Genomic DNA, 20551 nt, shown 5'->3' on the forward strand with positions numbered 1-20551 from the left:
GCTGGAGGGCCATTCCTCCTATATCACGGCGGTGGCCTTCTCGCCAGACGGGCAGGTACTTCACACTAATAAAGGCGATATCCTTCTGTCTCTGCCTTTAGTTGCCACGTCGCCTTCTACGCAGCAGAAGCAGTCCCCCCACGTTCTAGCGCAGGATCAGTGGATACTGCGCAACCAGCAACGCTTCCTGTGGCTTCCGTCTGAGTATCGATCAACATCCACAGCTGTGTATAAGGACATAACTTGTCTAGGGCTTTCATCTGGTCGTGTAGTTTTGCTTAGAATTTTCTAGTTATATGGCATGTAGCCCATTGTTGGATTTTATACTTTCTAAGCGCCTGCAGGAGCCCGGCTATAGGCCTTACAGCCACTGTATGTAAATTACACCGCGATGATTATCGTTCTCCTCCGGGCTGAACCGCCCAAAAAAGCTTAGCAGGACTCTCAGCGGGATTTTCTCTAAAATGGTGTATTGTCTGTATACAATCGAGGTACTTTGGTGTTGCAAGTATGCCTAATGTACCAACTTGGAGCGTGCTCTTAAGTGGTGTAGCGAGTTCCAGACATTCTATCATTATTCTTGCAATATGACACTTCTTTGCCCACAATTATTAAAGCTGATATCTAGACTAGACGAGTGTGCTCACGTACCCCGTCATACTTGGCAACGACCACCATAAATTATAGACTTGATACGTTCTCAAACCTGGCGTCAAGCCAGCCGGGCAAAGGCAACATCCCTTTAGCAAAAATGAGGCGTCTAATTCACGTCCCACCTCGCTCAGTTTCGCCTCGCTTAGACGCGACGTCAATCTGATAACGAGAAGCGGCATTGGTGATCCTGACGTAGGGACTTTCTGTCCTAGGCCCGCCTGCTGAGAGTCTATTTCGTAGAGCTTCCCCATCACAAGCTTCACGCTGTATATCCACCGCGCACCGCGCCCGAGTCCTTCAACTGTCGGCAGTATGGGTGCTGCTGGGGTGCCGGGAATGGTGAAGAGTCCCCGTATCCTAGAGCCAGTGGTGCTCTTTGCCATGATTACGGGTATGTGTACTTCGAGCAAGTTTGGCAGTCTTGAGGGCATGGCTTGCGCATCCGTGGAGCCGCGTAGCGCGAATACGATATCCACAGGCCTGGGGTCGGAATAGCGGATGAGCTCTTCGTCTTTAGTACGGGATTCATCGATGCGGAAGCAGGAGATGGTCGGCCAGTCGAAGCGGGGACATGGCTCGTACACGGGGTGCTCGAGGAATTGGTCGTCTGTCTTAGAATGGTGTGTTTTGTGCCCTTCGGTCCGTTGCGAAGTTATGCGATTAGCGCGCAGGGCGCTGTCTGGAACGCTGACCACTGGCGGAGGAGAACGGGGGCCTGTGGGTAGCTCTGATATTTGAGGGGGTGGACGATCGCGATTTATCGACTTCTTTGGTACCAGATTACTGGTTTCGAGCGCCCGGAAACGTTAGTTGACATATAATCTTGCCGCCGGTCGAAGGTCGGCAGGTGGGCCATGGTTCTCTAAAGATGATCACATCATGCTGTGAGCCTCTAGTGCTTTGATGCGAAGTGTGAGATGGAGGATAGGATTGCTCAACTGAGTCGCGAGCACCGAAGACGGAGGGCTTCCCTTGTCTGACCAGGTGAAAACTTTCTCGGTGAGTTTGTCCATGGCCGAGAGATACTGTTGCGCGAGAATGGTCGGATGGATCATGCGTGTATTCCAGTCATACACCGCAGCAAGGGGCTGCCCTTTCTCCAGCTTGCCTGTGTTTGAGTTATAAAGTGTTTCCATACCACCAAGCCCCTTCTTCCATACAGCTTTGGGAAATCTTGTGTCGTCTAGCTTCACGCTCTCATCAGTCGGAACTGGTCTATAGATCATGATTAACTCGTCTGGAGACAGTTCATCTCCAAGTGCAAAGCTCTGCTGGTGAGGGGGTTGCGAGATGGTGATCTCGTCCAAGCCGTTCTGGCCAGGGACGCTGTCAAACAGGCAGAGAAGAATATCATCCGCCAGGACCTGCACGTACAGCACCTCCTTGATGCCATTGCTCCGTTTGGCATCGACTCTCATATCAGAAAATGCTGTTACAGCAGTACTGCGCAACAAGAAGCCCCACCTTGGTACCTGGAGAATCGTGCCGGTATTAGGCCCATTGGCAAGCGGCTTTTTAAGGAAGGAGTTGATGCAATTCTTGATCTCGAGGCCCAGGACATCGTCATCACCGGAATAGTGGTTGGCGAGACTAAGACCTCCGTCGATGAGAGAATCAATCCACGCAGAGTCAACGGAAAAGGTGCGGATCGTCTCTCGCGGAAGCATGTCGGGATCAGGGACCAGGTAGTGGAGAGGCACCGTAGCCAGGTAAAATTTATCGAGCACCCATTTACGCACAATCAGAGCATCTGGGTCAATCGGGGGTGCCTCGGCGTTTCCAGGGTCCTTTGCCGGAATTTCGAAGAGCACTTCAACAACGTCGTGAATATGATTCGCTAGCTTTTCGACGTCGTATTCCATGGCTTGGGCAAGGCGAACGGTAGGCAAATCTTTCCAGTCTTCATCCGTCCGTAACCATCGCGTTGCTGCGCTCTTCGTCTCCAGTAGGCTCGTACTGTGAGCTTCAACGAGTTGAGTAAGCGATTCGTTGAGGTTTTCGAAATACGCAGCAGCATTCATCTTAGAATCGCCAAGTGCCTCTGCTTTTGTGCGCTTCAAGGCTGTGGCACGAATTTTACCGCGTAGTCGGAGTAGACTTGCAGCGAAGGACCGATCACCTATGGCTAAGGAGCGGCCGAGGTTCCAAGCTGTATTGTAAGAAACGTCGATTAGGCCCGTGGTCTTGTCAATGAGCTGCAGCTTCTCACCGTCCGATCGAAACGGGCGAATACTTTCGGCGTCTGGAGGGCTTACAGGAAAGAATGGTCCTCGGAATAAAGCAGTAGAAGATTCCCCGGTCTTAAGAGTATGGGGTTTTAGACTATAGCCTGCATGAAGCATTTCGAAGAGCCACATTTCGTTTGGTTTTGCCGCATCACCTCTTAGAGTCTCAAGCTGCTTATCCGGAATTCTCAATGGCTGAACGTTCCCTCCCAATCCCTGCATGACACCCGCAAAATCACCATGGTCATGCGGGATGCACATCCAGTCCCAGCTGTAGAGCGAAGCCAAGCCGACGAGCTCTTTGCCATTTTTGGCTACGTTGATCTTGTCCACCCCTTCGAGGGAAATCAAATGTGAAATCACTCGCTTGGGTTGCTCTACGCCCGTGGGACCAGTTCGTGGGCTCACTACAACTGAAAACTGCGGCTGTGGAATGCTGGCATCGGTACTAGCCATGAAGCCGCCATGAGTCTCGCGTACGTGTGCCATCATCGCAAAACGAGCGATGTCTGCGGTCCCGGTCCACTTTGAATCTCCTTTCTCGTCTACACCAGAGAAGAGTTGCTGGAAGACGCTCGGCTTGAGCAACAAAACGTCAACGGGGTCGTTATCTTCGTAGTTTCGAACCGAGTTCTGTTGATTCAGCGGTGATGCAACCGACGGTGCGTCGAAAAGTTCCTTGGCGGTCATCGTTACTACGCCGTACCTTGACGGGAGTACTTGGCTGAGATGTGCTTTCTCACAAGAGGCACTGTCTAGAATAAGTTCGTCCTCCGTAAATGACAAGACGGCCAGCCATGGCATTCGATTGAATCCGGCTGGGCCGGTGCTGATATTCCGCTCCCATGGAGTAGTGGGATGGCCGAAAACAACATGAGCAAGCGTCTGACTATAGTCGCTATGTCCTGGAGGCGGATAGACGCTGTGTATGTCGTCATGATGAAGTAGCTTGAACTTGGGACGGAGAACATCAACGGTTTTTTTGGACGGAGGCAGTTGCTTGATCTCGGTTGATGGTAATTGCACATCTTGACTCGCTGTAATAGTGTACGATCCTAGGTGAAGAACCGGCTCTTGGTAAGACCAAAGGCGGATGTGCTCTGGCTCTGGGCGTTCGTCCGCACTGACATGTTTCGTGAGCAGGCGGTCTTGAGGCTGGTGGGAAAAGGCTGGGTAGCGGGCGTTAGTTGATGATGATAACATGACTGCCACAAGAGAGGACGGCGACGGCTGGGGAAGAGAGAAGCAAATGTGAATCTTCAAAGAGGCCGCGAAGACTCCAAGCCGAGGACTTTCAAGCTGCTCCAAATATCTGAAATTCCCTACCCAAACGCGTGTTCACAAAAATATAGAGGTTCTGCACTTCGGACTGAGCGATCCCAGGTGCGCTAAAGAAAACTATCGAAAGCCACCTGCGTGGTCGCTGCATGGGAGGTGGCGCTACCGGGCTTTTGCTACCTACTGTACGAAGTAGTTGCCGTACTCCCGCCAGGCACTCTCTCTAAGCGACGCTACGAATAACTACTTCAGACCACCACACGAGCGTTAGTATCCCAACCCCTCAGTACTCCTTCATATTTGCCGCCTATGGCAAACGAAATCAGTCTGGCTGGTATGCGGCATCGCTTCATCCGGGCGTCGCGAAATCAGGCCAGTCTACACTTCGGTCCATCCTCAGTCCAGGTATTGCAGTAGCTCAGCAATTCATTGTCCCTCACACTCCCACATCCTGCATCTAACTGCGGATACGATATCCTCAGCCTGAAGAATGGCTTCAACTACTCTGCCCACGATGTTAGAGCCTAGCACGCTGACCGCAGCTTCGACCGTCATTGTACCCATGGCATTGCAAGCGCTCGTCATCTCCGAAGACTTCAGATTCAGCAACCTTCAAGTTGCTCCTCTCGTCCAGCCCAATTTTACAGCGCTGCGGCCGGCCCAGGGAGAGGTAACGCATGATATCATGGAGCAACTGGATGTCTCGGCCACCCGTCTATCACCACACATGAACACTCGCTCTGTCGATATGGTCAAAGTCGAGCCTAGAGAAGACCGCGTCGGCGTATATCTCAGCTGGTGCCTGCCTCATCTCTACAGGACTGGTATTACGGCCACGAAAAGTGCTGCCGAGCCCAATACCAAGTCCCGCAAGCAATATGATCAAGCTCGAGTGCGGGCTGGCTACTCGGTGAATCACGATGACAAAGGAGGAGACGTTCAAGTACGTATTGGCCCCGTGCGCATTCCCGTATGCATCGTTGATCGAGTCCGTAGTTCCGTCCAGCACCAGACCGATGGATAGTGGCAAAACGGAACTGCTCAGGCGTCGATGCCAAGTGAATTCTCGTCGAAAGAAACGTCATTCGCAGCATTGAAGATGATGAGCTCGGCGCCCGGGATGCGCCAGACGTTGAAAACATTACTTCGCCAGCCATAGACCCCAAGTTGCCTCTCGAAAGCCAGTACAAGTCTTTCATGGGTCGGTCAGTATTCGCAGAGAACAGCCAGGACGGAAAGCAGAGAACGTACCGGCGGCCATTCAACGCCTTCGAGTCCGGCAATGAGTTTTTTGCCGACTATCAGCCTTACAACATGGGCGTGTTCTCCGTATTTGATGACTTGGGTGGTGCCACAGATGCCACTTTCGACTACCTCGTCTTTGGCTACCACTCCAATCCATCTGATGATCCTCTTGCGATTGTCAACCAGCTTTCCCAAGGCACCGAGTTCTCAAACAAGAAGCTACTGGACGCTTTATCGCTGGTAGCAGACCCTACCGGTGCTGCATCGTTCCTCCGCGCACCCGCTAGTCCTTCCGGGCGCACGCTTACCCACGGAATCTTGCGTAATGTTCGTTTCAACAGCAAGAGCTGGAATTTGGAAACTCCGTCTGTCAATCTGCAAAAGCTGATGTACATAGTCCAACCAGTCGTGGTTGGAACACACGCTCTTGACGCACTTGCGGCCTACCTCCATGTCCAGCTCGGACCAGATGACAGCACTAGCGCCGTACACAAGTTGCTTGGCCAGTTGATAATGCTGATCGTTCGCCGAGATGACGTTATGCTCAGCGTCAGGCCGCTGATGAAGTCTCGTCCAACGATTGGAGCGCTTTCTCTAAGGGAACGATATGGAAGCTGCCTAAGCATACCGATGCTTCTAGCCCTCAGGCCGATGAGCTTGCCCCGACTGATGCCCATCGTAAGCTGCTTGACAAACTTAACGCAGCACAGATGCATGTAGATGCATGTTTGCGCGAGAGGCGCTAACTCTGCCAGAGCTTGTTCGGGTGCTGGTGGAACGCCGTTGGTTTGCGCAGATTGCCTAGGTCAGTACACCACACAAGACGAGTTGCCATCAAACGTGAAGCCAGAGAAATAGCCCAGAGAGCCCAGAGCTTAGAAGTCACCAAGCAGAAGCACCGGCGCTTGGTCAACGATACAAAAGACCAGCTCAAATCTTTGATGAATGGGAAACAAGCTTTGGCGGCATCTGGACGGGCTTTCGGCGTGCATCAAGACCCTACTATCCTGATTGCTGGCGCACAGTCGGGTTGGCCGAAGAATTTCTCGGACCCTCTGCCTGTGCGATTAGTATCACAGGTATCAACACTCGCGGATACCCCGAAGCCGCCGAATCCTCGTTATGCAGGTCTCGATGAGTACATATCCGCACTGGTGACGGAGCCATATGGCAAGTGGCCTGAGAATCCATACAACGAAATGGAAGATATGAAAGGACAGCAAGGTTGGTTCCCATTGTTCATCGAGTGGGAGGTCGAGTACTACCACATCCCGTTCAACATGTGGTCATTCGAGCCAGACGAACTCAGCGGTCGCTGGCGATATGTGATTGCAGGGCACAAAGCTCTCGCGGATTCCCCCGTTGGCGCCGACCGTCGCACCATTCATAGCCGGACGGCCATCACACCACAGTCGGGCATGACGCTGCGATCGCGGCTTGATCAACTCTTTGCGAAGAAGACTGAAAACGTGCTTGACGATGAGCTGAAAGACACAGCTGCAGACAGAGAGAAGGCCCTTGAGGCAGCGGCGCGTCTCGAGTATTTTTCATCTCCCTTAGGTGGCTTTACTGACCACTTACTGACCTTGCGCTGCGGTAACAGTCCGCGACCCGATCAAAAAGACGCCGAGATGCAAAATGCTCTGGGTCTTCATGCTCATGCTATGCATCTGCTCGACGGTGTTCATGAGCTCGCGCCGTATGGTTTCACGACGCCACTGCCTCCAACATACACAGCTTTCAGCCCATTCAAGCCGGTGACACATGGACAGGTGCGATTTACGAACCTCATCATCGTTGACAAGTTCGGCCAGGTCGTCTCAGCGATCAAACCTGCAGAAGCAGGTCAACACAGCTCCGCGCTGTATCCCTGCATCTCTCCCAGCCTGGCATGCGGCGTCCTAGACGGAGAAAGCGAGAAGTACTTCCCTAACACGGCGGTGAAAGCTGACGAAGATGCGAACGTCTGCCAATTCTTCCAGATCCCGCCACGGATTAACCAGCGCGCTCGCCTTACTGCTTGCTTCGTCATGCCGACTGAGAAGGATGGCGACCCTCGGCGCATCGCAGGCGAATGGGACAACCCAGTCTGGGGCTGGCTACTGGCGAACTTCTAAGACAGCCCTATCCAAGTGTACAACCCCGATGGCGGCTTCACCTGCGAAATTCTAATCGACCGGAAGTCGAAGACGACAGCGTCTGCTCTCGGTCCTGCTGGATCGCATTTGCATCCAACGGTAGGCCGATTGGCCAAGTTCGTCAGTAGAATGCTGGAGGATTACTACTTCACCGACAGCCTTTTCTGCATGCTCGTTGAGGCCGTCGACTCGGTACGCTCGACGAGCGCAGATTTTGAATCCATGCTTCCAGCAGCCTTTAGTCGTCCGTTCTGCCTCGCTGACGTCGGCGTCTCCATAGAGCTCGCGACGCCACCCTTGCAAGATGCTTCGCTGCTCACCTCGCCCCCAGACCAGCACGTGCCAGAGCGGGAGCTCCTCGGATACGAGTTCCCTATCGCGCTCGGCAATCACACAGCAGCCTTCGACGGGCTAGTCGGGACCTTCAGCAGTCGCGAAAACATTGGCGCCATCTCAACGGGCTACGGCCTTTCGCGCCAGAAGGTCCCCACGGGCGCGGATTCCCAGCTCGAGCCGCTGACAGAGCCGCTGAAGGCGAAGCCGTACTTCCTCCCCGGCGATACCCTAGACATGCCATCCGCGCACGCCGCCCAGCTCAAATGCATCAGCGCCATCCTCGACCCGCGCTGCCCGATCCACACGTACTCCGGCTCGCTCTTCCCACTGGTCGAAGTAGCGCTGCCGCGCTGGACGACTGATTGCAGCGATGCAGAACATGCATGCCTTCTTCGCAGTAGGGCCGCTGCTGGTGCCGCATCTGCCGGAGGTAGACCACAAATTCCGGACGCAGATCGGCACCCGTGTTATTAGGAGCGAGCTTGATAAGGAAAGGCCGGCGGTGCAGATGACACTTGGTGGGCCGGATGGCGGATGGCAGTGGCTGCAGCCGAGGATAGATGTGAATACTGAGTGGGATACGATGGGGATCAGGCCGGTGGACGATCATTTGAAAGTTGAGGCGGCCGCGGAGACGCAGTTGGTGGAGGGCTTTGTGTTGGTGCACAAGAGGGAGCCTGTAAAGGCGTGAAGGAGTACGCAAAAATTCCATGATGCTAAGGTTCGGATTTCGGCTTGCTAGAATAGAAGTCGCTGCCCTTCTTAATGAGATGATGTATTTTGGAGGCGGCGTGCTAGACAAACAAGCGAAATGTAAAACTTGCTTCCTTAAAGAGATGCCAGCGCCGTAGATACTGGAATTAGAGAGCGAAAAAAAAACCCCCGAGTTGTAGCCACGCAGGATGATAACAATTAGCATTTTAACATCGTCTGAGTTGGCCCGGAGAGCTATCAGGCTTGCCAATACTGGTATTTCTTGACTAAACATCTTATACTGGAGGACCTCAACCGGTGCTAAAAAAGAAAAAAAAAGAAGCGTACGCAGGCACAGAAATGCATTGGAACATCCTAAACAGTAATAAACAAGTGTACAGTCCTGCGACGTAAGCTTGGACACTCCCTTACCACTGTTTGAAGTACCCCTATGGGCTTTCAGAACTTCGAACACGATGCCAATGACGATGCAGTGGGATTTAGCCAGCCTTTTGGCTAGCCGGCTACATGCTGGTTGGGCTACTCCTTACGGTGGTGTCGAGCGGTCAAGAGTAGAACCCGTGTAGTGGTTTATGCGGGTGCCCAAACTTATGGCCTAGTACTGTACACAAGCAGCTTGGAGAGTGTGTACCTATAGACTGCCACTCTTCCCCACCCAGCGTGGCGTGCTAGGGTACCTAGATAGGTAGACCCATGTGCATCATTAAGGTAAATTTGCTTGATTTTAGAAGACTTGGAATATGTCCGACCCAGATTTCAAGAATTACTCCCCCATCAGGTACCTCACTTCTGTCAACAAGTTCCTCATTGATCTGAGGTATTCGTCCTGTGTAGATCATTTAGTTAACAACGGGAGTTTCATGAAAATGGAAGCTGACCTTTGATTTCGAAAGTGAGAAAAAAAATTTCTCATTTTCATAAGCGTACTTGTGAGCTTCTTCTGCCGTAGATTGAGGGTTTACCGAATGAAAGCGTGCGTATAATATGCTCATACGTGCTAAGATCCGGTAGTTGGCCATCCGTCTTAGGTGTAGCTAGAATGGTTGGGGGATGTGAGGGATCCAATGGTAGCGAAGCATCCTCGGATGTGTCGCTCTGAAGAGCTGGATTTAGAGATGAAGGTACCTTATAACTTATAGATTTGCTGAGGACTTCACTCTATTGTTGGACCAGGCTATCTGCGTGAGCCTTTGTGGAACTCTGCTGCACGTTCTGCCATTGTGCCGCAAATTCGAGGTGTGCCCTAAGCGTACCGCCAGCCGAAGAATTATGACTACGAGGTGCTTCCTGACTATGCGATGATATATGTGGTGACGCTGACGCTGCTGTAGGAGTAGGGTCACTGAAAAACCAGGCCTCAAACGCATCGGGGTGGTAATCAAGAGGGTCAAGCTGCGGGATATACAACTTTCCTCTCGCGAGGAAGTTTCGGTAGCTCCTGAAAACATCCAGGACAACTCCGTAAGACAGTGGGTCAACACCACGGTCAGCGAGGAGCTCTTGCTCGCACATGGGCAATTGTGTAATAAGTTCCTGGAAATACACTTTACGCTCAAGTCGTGCGCTGACCAACACCCTACGGGCTATGACAACGATACGTTCGTCCGGCAGAAAGGGTCGTTCCTGGGCTTCAGCATCACTTCTCAGCAGGTTTAGGGCCTCTATAGCTTTCCAAAGGGCATCGGTGATGGGGCCCGTTCCATATTTTGTCGTCAAATCATCCCAATTAGCCCAGTGATCAAATCCGGGGAGGTCGACCGGAGCTTGGGACGAGGAGTTCGAGTTCTGGGTTGGATTCTGGCTTGAGCCGTCATTCGGGCTTTCGCTGGGACTGATTCGTAATTCCTTATTTGCTTGTAGACTGTTGGGCAACTCATCCGGTGGAGCAGCAGTGGTTGGCATGTTCCATTGAGAGGCGCCTGTAGAAAGTTGGATGTAGTAGAACGTGCGAGACCTATTCAGGAACAGTGTAAGCGCAAGTTCTTCTGGGAGAGGGTATAAGGTAGCTAATTGCCGTTTCTGTTGCTGAAAGTAGAGAACAAAGACTTACGAATTGTCCCACTGAGCTACCCAACCAGACGGTACCTTGGGAATGCCTATTGGAGGGTTCCAAGAAATTTCCTGTTCTTGGTTTTGGGGCCCGGGTGATTCTCGTCGTGCGATCGTCAGCCTCTTCTTGTTTTGCTGCTCAAGTAGTTCCAGCTGTGCTTCATAGTCTAATTGTGCGTGATTTTTCAGCTTCGGTGACGGCTCTTCATCCGTGGGGAGTACTGGGCTTGCGTGTGATTTACGTTCGGGGAATGCACCGCCCTCATCGTCTTCACTGTCAGACTCAGCTCCAAACGAGAACATGATTCCATGTCGAGAGATGCCCTCGTTCGTCCAAGGTGCAGATAACGCGGTAAGAAGATCTGAAGGTCCCGCTGATCTGTTATGACGGTCGGGGAATGCACCACCCGCATCGTCTTCATTGTCAGAGTCAATTCCAAACGAGAACATGTTGTCATGCCGAGAGATAGGCATCGCGAGAGGATCTGAAGGTCCCGTTGACCTATTCACGGAGGAATCGCTCTGAAATGACAGGTAACGCTGTGATGCATTGGTAAGTTCAAGATTTTCCGGAGGTGGAGGTGAATAGCCAGGGACAGCCAGCTGAGCAGGAGCCACGTGAGCTACACTTATTCCACCATCCGCAACAGCGGAATATGATGAACTGGCCAGTGCAGGGGCCATAGAGGGGGGATTTTTAGAATACGTAGTGTTTTGTGTCGGACTCTTCGGCCGACTCAAGCCCATCTTGGTGAGGGCCGAACGAAACTGGTCATCAGGTAGAGCCATCATGTGCTGTCTAGCCTGAGGCGGTAGATTCGGTGGTAACAGAGAAGCCCTTTGTTGTTGTGTCATCGATGGACCGTTAGCTGCTGCAGCAGCCTTATCTTGGACCTGCTGGACTAGGCGGGCAGCGACCTGGGGATTGATTGCGTTTGGGTTGATGGGCGTCTGGTTCTGTGGGCTTTCCGGAGGCACGTGAGCCTGTGGCTTTTGCTGGGGAGATGGCTCCAGTAGGCTTCCAAGACCGTGTGTCCAGTTTTCTAAGCCTGTGGCAGTAGGCTGTAAATTTGGGCTTGACATTAGTTGTCCTGCTGGTCCATCTCTCAGGGGCGATATCGCCCTAGCCGTTCGACGGATACTCGGTGGAATCGCAGGTGCGATAACCTCGTGGTTCTTCCTTATGTGTCGTTGAAGAGCTTTCAACGAAGCGAACGTTAGACCATAGTTGCAGTTCGAGTCACTACAAGCAAGTCGTGGAGCATGGGTTCGTTCATGTTGTAGTCGGAGCTCATCGCTTGTAAATCCAGTTGTGGATTGAACGCAGCCAGAAATTCGACAAGTAAAAGCTGTCGAGCTATACGTTGCTTTGAAGGATGTGAGCTGAGCTGGAGTGAGACCAGGGAATGTCGTGGAGCTGAGTAAAAGCTGAACTCTCCTTTGATAGCTGTGGAGGGTGTTACTGAAAGGTGTCGGGTCTTTCATAGACATCGCTGCATGACCTTGAAGACATGAATCAGTAATGATCACGTGCGAATAGCTAATTGATTCGGCTTTCGGACATACCGTCTCTGCCATCCTCGGATTCGAGCTGTGAACGGCGTCGAAATTGGAGCAACTGGCGAACCATTTCGAAAGTCTCGGGCTGTGACTTCAGAAGAGACAGACGCGCGTCGTCTTCGGCATCCAAACTGAATGACGTATAGTCCGACGAAGACGATTGGACGCCCAATACACGGCTTTGGTATCTTCGATGGAGAGCAGTCAGACTGCAAATTTTCTTAAATAGCATGGCTGGATCTGAGACGCGCATGACTTGTCGAGCTTGGGCATAATCAAGAAGGTGCTCCAGCCAGTATTCGACAGCGTATAGATGCAAGCCATGAAACCCTTTGCCGACATTTACGGTACGCTCTTCCTCGGACAGGCGAGAATTGATCAAACTCATTCCTTGGAGCATGTAAGTGACGCAGGAGAGCGTCAAATTATACTCCGCGCTCTCTCTGTGCAAAAATGGCCCACTCGATTCATGCAGAAAGTATCTTCGCATAGTTAGAAGCGCAAGAATAGGCACGAAGCTAGTAGAATAGGCACGAAGCTAGTAGAATACACTTACTCATAAACCGTGAAGTGAACAAATACGATTGTGTTATCTGGTCCGTCTTCAACGAGGGGTCTGCAAAGATGCAGGACTGTTTCTGGCAATTTCGTATCCTCGCTTAGAATATTATTATTTGCGGTGAGTGCTACAGCATCTTGGACTTCGAACTTCTTTGGGGCGCGCTTTGCAAAGGTAATCCATTCAAGGATTCGAACAGCCTTGTCGTAATTTTGAGGACTAAAGCGTTTCACTAGGAGTATGATTCGTTCGTAACTAGGCGATCGATTAACATCGAGCCGAGATCGAGAATATCAAGGTTAGCCTTACAACTCTGTCAGGCCCGCTGGAAGTGCATCGATTGCTGTCTTTAGCTCGTTTGCGTTATATACATCATCTTCCAAAATATCAAGGACAAGTCGAACCCAAAGGAACATGCCTGTTGTGGCGTGTTAGCAATTTCCATTTTTGATACTTCTCATGGTATTAGAGAGGGCTCGTTACCTTTAGCTTTGTCTACAATTTGTTTTTCGAAATCTTCCATGGTGCTCCTATCTATGTCAAGTTCCTGAAACCTAGTTTGCATCTCCAAGAGCCGTTGTTTGGTAAAGGAGCCAATGGCAGCATTGACGGCACTTTCCTCATTGTTTAGGGAAAGCGAGGGTTTTTTTGACAGCATTGCGTTAATATGCCTAACGTCTCTACTGACAATAAGCACTGGACAAGATCCGTACGCAACATTCGATGAGAATGCCAAAATATCTTTCAAGACTTCCTTTTGTTCCGAGTCCAGGCATTCGTCTAGTCCATCAATAACCATCCGAGGGCCCCGAATTGAGGAAAGTAGATTTGGCAGTAGACTTTTGAGCGCCTGCATGGACGGTGTTTGGCCCGAGAGAACATACTCATCATACACGTAAGATGAGAGGTTTTGATGCCGGCGCAATATTTGAATAGCAAAGGACTTTAGTATCCTAGTCGATTGTTTGGACGTAGCGCTCGCGTAGCTACAGAAATAAAAGAGAACGCTAGATTGACCGTCTTTTCGGAGGAATTGGATCAGCTTAGAGCAAAGCACACTCTTACCAGAGCCCGGCTTTCCTTTGAGCCACAGTGTGGGCTTGTTCCCTTGTGTTCTGAGCCAGTTCTTCACGGGTGATCTAGTTAGGATCCACTCAGCCGTATTTGGGTAGCAGGAACCCAAGAGTTGATCAAGCCGGTTGTCCTGTTCATCTTGTGCATCTTGGTCGGCGGTTCGATCTCCAAGCCAGCTCAGAACGTGCCGATACTGAGCCGCGGCCATTTCAGTCTCTCGCTTTTTCGCTTCTCGAGTCGTCCGTTCTCTCCACTCTCTCGCTTCTGCGATTGATAGTGCATTAGCCTCCCGATCGACCAAGTCTGAATGTCGCGCAAGGCTTTCAAGTATGTATTTGAAGCGGTTATCGAATCTTCCCCATGATGAAAGAAAGAAGCATTTCCATGCTAAGTAGTTATTAGCTTCTTGTTGCGGTCCAAAGGGTACTCTGCGTACAAGGTTTTCGGAAGAACTTATAGGCACGACGATGGAACTCCAAGATATCTGCGTAAACTACGGCGAGTACCTGCTGGAATTCAGGATTCCCTCCAAAAGCTTGGCTTAAGCGATCGAAACGAGATAGATTCTCTGCAATCTGGGAATATGCGGAAATGAGTCTTTCAAACGCTGTAGTGAAATCAGATGCCAACTGGGGCCGTCGATTAGTGAGAAACAAAGAATGATTGCATAATTGAGATCCGTAATGACAAAATCAAGAAGGTATGAAGATGAATGCTGTACCTGTAGCATGAGTTTGATGGGCGCCTGGACATCAAACGGTTAACTTTTTACTTGACACGGCGAGGAGTTCCGTACCCATATCCAAGGCAAATAAGGGGTACCATTGCATAAGACTTCAACGACTTTAGAATATCTTTCGAGCCCATCTAGCAAGGGCTGTATCCGCTTCATGTTACGAAGGCACTGCCTAGCCGCAAGTTGCCTCTCGATGTCTTTTGCTGCATCTCGCACATCCTGCAGACCAGTAATCCTGAAGAGGTATGCATCATCAGCAGACAGTTTCTTGACTGTGCTTTCGAAACTTTGGAATGCTGATTGGAAGGTATGTCGAGCTTGTCGTGCGAGTGATGGTTGAGAGCAGCTGGATGGACCGAGCTTGCCATCGCCGACGCCGCATTTGAGGCCATCGCCGCGGGCATGGAAGGAGGTCACCCGGCCTCTAGGTAAGACGGAATAGCTTGAAGACGCAAATAAAGGAGCACGTATGTTCTCTTAAGCTGACTCCCAAGCTGTGTCTTGTGAGGTTTTTCGAGCATGCTTCGCCACGGAGGCCATGTCCATCTGCAGGCAAGGCAGACGCGGGTTTCATGCAGGTGGCACTCGCTTGTTGGCGCAGCTCGAAGCCTCAGCCTCATGGCTTCCGTGTGCAAAGAACACGAAGAGTTTGGCTGACTGACCATTACTTAGGCGGACAACAAAGATGGGAAGCAGTTCGACTCGTGGGTTACGAGGGCCATGGTTTGTCGAATTCCCCGGGCATATTTATTAGAACGCACTGACTGAGCATCGAAGACAGGCACACAATCGAACGATGAGTCTATATCCCGCTGCTCAAGCAAATCTGCCAACCGAACACACACTTCCTATTCGCCATGCGAACGATACATTGCTCTGGCAGTTCTCTGACGCCTCTTACACCAACCAGAATTTCTCTCTCGACGAGCATTCGCAACCCCATCCCAAGCGCCGTCGGTTGGACGGCAATGATCTCTGTGAGCGTGAATCAGGAGGTCAAGATATACAATCATGGGCACAAAGAAGTGTAGACCAGCGTGGCTATCATGGAACTGCATCTGCCTTAGTCAACTCTTCGGTGACCTTTGATTCTACATGGTCTTGCAGCTTAGAATACGACCACTCTCTTTTAGGCTTCAACAATCATGTCACTGTGCCCGGAAGAAGAAACAATCCCCTAAACAATCCTCTGGATGATGATGGAATGAGCGCGGGGTCATGCTCCGTTCTAGAAGATCTTGGGTCTGCGTCCCTGATTACATCGCAGCGTCCGTCTTCTAGAGCGCGTCAGATACAAACGCCTATCAATCATGACCATGGGGTACAAGTTCCTTCTACAGGCACTGCCAATTGGCCCGCAGTGTACCCAGGAACCTCATCACACGCTCCTGATAGTTTTATTCTATCCCCAGGTCCCGTAGATCCATCTGTCATTTTTGCTGAGAAGCTTGAAACACCACTGTTATTGCAGCCTAACGTCCGAAATGTAGACAATGACATTTGCTATGGCATGGTGAGAGACTATTTTCCTATTCTCCTACGTCTCAGTTCATTCCCGTCATTCTCTACTCTGGGGCTATCCATCAATCTGCATACTATTAAATGCAGAGGGTCGGGTTTGTGCACTGTGAGGCCCTGGGCTGAACGACGACCACATTGTGTTAGATTTAGCTAATAACGCCCAAAAGATCTCAGGTTTCGAGGCCACTTTTCCTTCGACCGCGTTGCCAAATACTTTCTCCTACATTCCAGTCGGGATTTCCATTGCTGGACATCCCTACCTGCTGGAAAACCATTCCGTCGAAGGCTTTTTAGACCCTCGCGAAGCGCAGATTCTCCAAACCCTTTCGAAGGACGAACAGATCGACCTAGAACTAGCCATTTCGGTCCAATCGGGAACGTCTACGAAACATACAGTCAAAAGAGTAGTCCGACGGTCCCTGAATACAATTATCTACGGCCCAGCAAGCCTGTCAGACCAAGTTGGCGAGTTCTTGCAAGCTTGCAATGTCTACTTGCAAGACCCAATTGGATGTCACCGGAATGTTCGGTATCGCAACCCCCATCGTTTGTCTAGCTTAGACGATGATGGCCCGATGACATTCGATTTCCAAACAACACAGCCTCAGATACAATTGACTGACGCTGATGATGAAAACGACCTCCTTGAAGCTCTGAACGCTCCAACAGACTTGCCCGAGACGGAGTCGCCGCTACAGCTCGAAACAACTTTACTACAGTAAGCAATATGGACACCATGCTAGAAGAACTGATTTGACATTCCACTAGACACCAGAAACAAGCTTTACATTTCATGATTTGTCGAGAGCTAGGTCGGTCCCTAAAAGACGCACGCAAAGACGTCTGGAGCCAGGAAACTTCAGTCATGTCAACAGTTTACAAAAATAACATCACTGGTAGAGCTCAAGCATATCCACCTCCCCAATTTTCCGGTGGTATCCTTGCAGATCCAATGGGCCTTGGAAAGTATTTGACTGTTATATCGCTCATTGTCAATGACGTTCTGGCGTCGCAGAGAGGACGGCTTGGGGACTTGGACGGCTCAGCATCTTTGTCCGATGCTCAGAACACGACGGACGCAACACTGCTTGTAGTACCACTCCCTCGTAAGTGGCCTACTTTTCTCATACATTGCAATACTCATTAACGCTTCATAGTAATACCCATGTGGGAAGAACAGTTTCAGAGGTATGAGAACGCAGCATCCTCCTTGCATAGTTGCTGACCTTCCAGACACTGTAAACAAGGAGTACTTGTTGTCCGGCGGCATCATGGTCCCAATCGCATCACCGAGCTCCTCCAATTGCAAAGATCTAACGTCATAATTACAACCTATCAAACTATCGAATCCGAATGGAGGAAGGGAGTAAGCTCGGAGAAGAGCCTACTACTTTCAACTCGTTGGAAGCGACTTGTGCTAGATGAAGGTAGACAACTTGATGACCCCGCTTTCTTCTTTCTCTTGCTGATCTTCATAGCGCATTACGTACGAGACAACAGTACCAATACCTTCAAAGCTGTATCTTCAATCATCGCGATTTCGCGATGGGCTGTGACCGGAACTCCTCTTCAAAATCGGCTCACGGACATCGCAGCTTTGTTGCAGCTTCTACGCGTCTACCCCTATGATGATCCAGCATGTTTCAATTCGGACTTCATCGAAACGTGGAAATCGGGACAACCTACTGTGGCTCTCGAACGTCTTAAGCTTCTACTTCGGTACACTCTCCTGCGTCGGTCGAAAAGGACCATCGATCTGCCCTCTCGATCAAACAAAGTTTCTCTATTGAGATTCAGCAGCTCGGAGCATTCGTTTTATGAGGCATCTAGAACGAAGGTCGTACGTGCGCTTCAGGATGCCCTACCATCTCATGGAGCTATGACCTCTCAAACGACCTACCTTAACGTTTTACAGCAGATCAACGATCTCCGCTTAATATGCAATCTTGGAGTCCATCGGCAGTCTGCTTTGATTCAGAAGCCGAACAAAGCCATGATTGGAGAAGGACCCGACTGGAACGCTGCGACGGCCCAAAAGGCTTTTGAATCCTTGACAGCTGTTGGAGAAGCCTCATGTGCTCGTTGTGGCTTAGACATCGAAACAAATGAGAGCATGGAGACGGACTTCATGACTTTGAGATTGAGTGCTCCCTATGGTGCTCACCTGTCTCGCTGTCTTAAAGTGATATGTTCCAATTGTGTTCAGCAACATTCGGAGCTTTCTCGTCAGACATCAGCATCTGTATGCGGCCATAACCCGTCTTGTCACATGGTACCTGTGTCTCTGAGTCTATCTGCGTCTCTGAGTCTATCTGCAAATGGCTCTTCTGGCCGATCAACGCCTTCTAACACGGCTTATGAGCCACCTCAAGAAGATCTCCCGACGAAAGTTAGAGCGCTTGTAACGGACTTGCAAAGTCTTTCTCAAGACGTGAAGAGGTATGTATTGCCATGAGATCCAACCCGAAACATCTTCAGACTACGTAGGCTGACACAAATAGCGTGGTATTTCCATACTGGGCATCGACCCTAAATTTGATCGAACGAGGGCTTGAAACCGCTAGCATTCAGTACGTTAGATTCGACGGAAAGCTCTCACCCGAATGTCGACACCTAGTCTTGGAGAATTTCAGACACGATCCCAGCATTACTGTCATTCTCATGACCATCACCTGCGCAGCAGTCGGGTAGGTATGAATCGAATACAAGAGTACAAGGAAAACTACTAACGGTCCCCAGTCTTGATATAACTGCAGCTTCCCGCGCTTATATCATGGAGCCGCAGTGGAACCCAACGGTTGAAGAACAGGCCCTCGCTCGCATCCACCGGATGGGCCAGATGAAGGATGTGACGACTGTCCGATTCGTTATGGAGGGTTCTTTCGAGCAGGTTCAGTAGCCCATTCCTAGATTTGGCGATGTTGCCTAACGAGTCGTAGTGTGTGATGGATATACAGCACAAGAAAAAGGAACTGGCGGAGCTCTTGCTTTCCGAGAAACCGTACCAGGCGGGAAATGCGATTGGAAGGCTTCAGGTGAGTTCTAATATCTATGTTTCTTGTGTGTTTTCCTCTCTAAGTGGCGTCAGTATCTTCAATCTTTGCTCAAATAATGCGAGCTTTGCCAGTCGAATGCAGGTTGGCCACATGCTCGACTAGTCAGGCCAAATCTAAGACGTCTGCACCTTAGACACCTTTGCTTGCTGCGGGGGGCTTTCCATATGTACAGTCTTATCAAATGCCATACGACCACTAGGCAAAGCTCCTTCGTCATTTCTAGAAAGGGCGCTTCTACGCATGCTGTTGTACCATGTACCAGGTGTTTTGGGCTTTTCATGACGTGTGAAATCTGTGCCTGTATCCTTTCTACATTCTGTCAAGCATACATGCAAGCCGCCGAACTGATTGGCATTTACTAGCACCCGCCGATGTATCAAGATTGAAGTATGCCTCACGTCCAACTCATACATTATGCATGCAAAGCTTTGCAGGGCGTCCTATCACGATATCACTGGAATGTCCTCCATTGGAAAATATAGCTACAGGCTATCGCATGAAAGGGAAGACTGAGCCCAACCCAAATGTTTCATGATTATGTAGGTAGAGGCCCAAAGGGCCCGTGCGTGAAGTGAACTCCGCTGTCGGCAGAGCCTCGCCTCATCTCGGGGATCAACCCTCACCAGTCCTGCCAGCTTGCCAGTTGACTAAATCAACAGTCCGTTCAAAGGTGGTTTGAGCAAGCTTACGAAAGGTCTTATCGTGGTCTGAAATGTGTGTTTGCAAATGTGGCATCATGATAGGGACCAATTACAGCCACCGTAGAGCGATTGCAACAGTTTCCGCGAGGCCACACCTGCATTTCAACTACTGGCACCAAAGTACATCATTTGCCTTCCACTTCGCAATGCAGTGCCACGCGCGTTGCCTATATATTCTTTTGTGGTGCTAAGGTACTAGGGTATTTCTTTATCTTCTACTTCTATTTAATCTAACGTACTCCACAAGCAAGCGGTCTACCTAAGCGAGCGGTCCAGCCCAATATACACTAAAAAATCAATATTATATAGCAAAATATCTTAACAACCACTAAATAATAACTTATTAAAACTTGAATATAAGCTATATTAAATAACTGTATACCCTTGTTACGGTTACGGACGCTGCGTGCGCAACAGCACGTGCGCGTGGGTTAGTCAGCACGGTCCTTAAGTGTCACGGTAACCACCCGTGACACCTTACCCACTATAATTCGCCGATCACGTGTCTAGTCTAGCTCCTAGTCTAGATTATATCCTAGAACGTAGCCTAGATCACGTGACCTAGTCTAGGTCGTAGTCTAGGTTATAGACTAGATCACGTAGCGTCGTCACCTGATCTCGCACGGAGCTCGCGAGCTCATGCCATACGCACGTTCCGCCGGCATATCTTCTTCGCCGGCGCTCTCGATTTCCTATTCCTTACAC

The 20551-nt window shown here is 50.5% G+C and overlaps 7 protein-coding genes across 7 annotated transcripts in view; 3 read left to right on the forward strand and 4 right to left on the reverse strand.

Moving 5' to 3' along the window:
* The window catches only part of BDZ99DRAFT_558645 (HET-domain-containing protein), a gene marked incomplete at its 5' end in the record, with an annotated part of 4752 nt that extends 4291 nt beyond the window's left edge, over positions 1-461 (forward strand). Inside the window, one exon of the mRNA XM_033727241.1 lies at positions 1-461. This exon is cut by the window's left edge and continues 24 nt beyond it. Within this exon, the coding sequence (XP_033579511.1) occupies positions 1-292 (292 nt within the window). The 3' untranslated portion in view covers positions 293-461.
* On the reverse strand, positions 283-1500 carry BDZ99DRAFT_461216 (uncharacterized protein). The gene has a single exon (XM_033719570.1). The coding sequence runs from the start codon at positions 1035-1037 to the stop codon at positions 630-632; it is 408 nt and encodes a 135-aa protein (XP_033579512.1). The 5' UTR covers positions 1038-1500; the 3' UTR covers positions 283-629.
* A 527-nt stretch (positions 1501-2027) lies between these two features.
* BDZ99DRAFT_353586 (uncharacterized protein) lies at positions 2028-3746 on the reverse strand (the record flags this gene model as incomplete). The annotated part of the gene is made up of 3 exons (XM_033714564.1): positions 2028-2165; positions 2910-3095; positions 3288-3746. Coding segments are annotated over 3 exons (783 nt in total), but the record flags the coding sequence as incomplete, so codon positions are not given.
* Positions 3747-4209: 463 nt separating this feature from the next.
* BDZ99DRAFT_507755 (uncharacterized protein) lies at positions 4210-8801 on the forward strand. The gene is made up of 7 exons (XM_033724273.1): positions 4210-5100; positions 5154-5215; positions 5249-5951; positions 6002-6118; positions 6158-7489; positions 7586-8212; positions 8253-8801. The coding sequence occupies exons 1-7, from the start codon at positions 4648-4650 to the stop codon at positions 8565-8567; spliced, it is 3609 nt and encodes a 1202-aa protein (XP_033579514.1). The 5' UTR covers positions 4210-4647; the 3' UTR covers positions 8568-8801.
* A 507-nt stretch (positions 8802-9308) lies between these two features.
* On the reverse strand, positions 9309-11056 carry BDZ99DRAFT_269212 (uncharacterized protein). The gene is made up of 3 exons (XM_033713874.1): positions 10641-11056; positions 9469-10544; positions 9309-9416 (listed from the first exon to the last, which is right to left on the reverse strand). Exons 1-2 carry the CDS (start codon positions 10940-10942, stop codon positions 9749-9751), a joined length of 1098 nt encoding a protein of 365 aa, XP_033579515.1. The 5' UTR covers positions 10943-11056; the 3' UTR covers positions 9309-9416; positions 9469-9748.
* A 1373-nt stretch (positions 11057-12429) lies between these two features.
* BDZ99DRAFT_413355 (uncharacterized protein) lies at positions 12430-14931 on the reverse strand (the record flags this gene model as incomplete). Its single annotated transcript, XM_033716693.1, has 7 exons — positions 14629-14931; positions 14554-14577; positions 14269-14461; positions 13242-14219; positions 13068-13176; positions 12756-13013; positions 12430-12681 (listed from the first exon to the last, which is right to left on the reverse strand). Coding segments are annotated over exons 1-7 (1908 nt in total), but the record flags the coding sequence as incomplete, so codon positions are not given.
* Positions 14762-19201, forward strand: BDZ99DRAFT_518381 (uncharacterized protein; the record flags this gene model as incomplete). Its single annotated transcript, XM_033725286.1, has 12 exons — positions 14762-14875; positions 15241-15291; positions 15350-16081; positions 16257-16807; positions 16858-17195; positions 17247-17277; positions 17323-17516; positions 17568-18528; positions 18591-18776; positions 18829-18979; positions 19029-19124; positions 19178-19201. 12 exons carry the CDS (start codon positions 14762-14764, stop codon positions 19199-19201), a joined length of 3429 nt encoding a protein of 1142 aa, XP_033579517.1.
* Between the last annotated feature and the right edge of the window lie 1350 nt (positions 19202-20551).

The sequence above is a fragment of the Mytilinidion resinicola genome (genome assembly GCF_010093595.1).
Source record: "Mytilinidion resinicola strain CBS 304.34 unplaced genomic scaffold BDZ99scaffold_6, whole genome shotgun sequence".
NCBI classification, from domain to species: domain Eukaryota; kingdom Fungi; phylum Ascomycota; class Dothideomycetes; order Mytilinidiales; family Mytilinidiaceae; genus Mytilinidion; species Mytilinidion resinicola.

Bases quoted from the DNA above. Each gene is read 5' to 3' on its own strand.
- BDZ99DRAFT_269212 (XM_033713874.1), bottom strand. From the start codon at position 10,942: ATGTTCTCGTTTGGAGCTGAGTCTGACAGTGAAGACGATGAGGGCGGT. The intron at 10,545-10,640 runs GTAAGTCTTTGT...GTTCCTGAATAG, and splicing joins GTAGCTCAGTGGGACAATTC to GTCTCGCACGTTCTACTACA.
- BDZ99DRAFT_461216 (XM_033719570.1), bottom strand. From the start codon at position 1,037: ATGGCAAAGAGCACCACTGGCTCTAGGATACGGGGACTCTTCACCATT.
- BDZ99DRAFT_507755 (XM_033724273.1), top strand. From the start codon at position 4,648: ATGGCTTCAACTACTCTGCCCACGATGTTAGAGCCTAGCACGCTGACC. The intron at 6,119-6,157 runs GTAGATGCATGT...TAACTCTGCCAG, and splicing joins TTAACGCAGCACAGATGCAT to AGCTTGTTCGGGTGCTGGTG. The intron at 8,213-8,252 runs GTAGCGCTGCCG...GCAGCGATGCAG, and splicing joins CGCTCTTCCCACTGGTCGAA to AACATGCATGCCTTCTTCGC.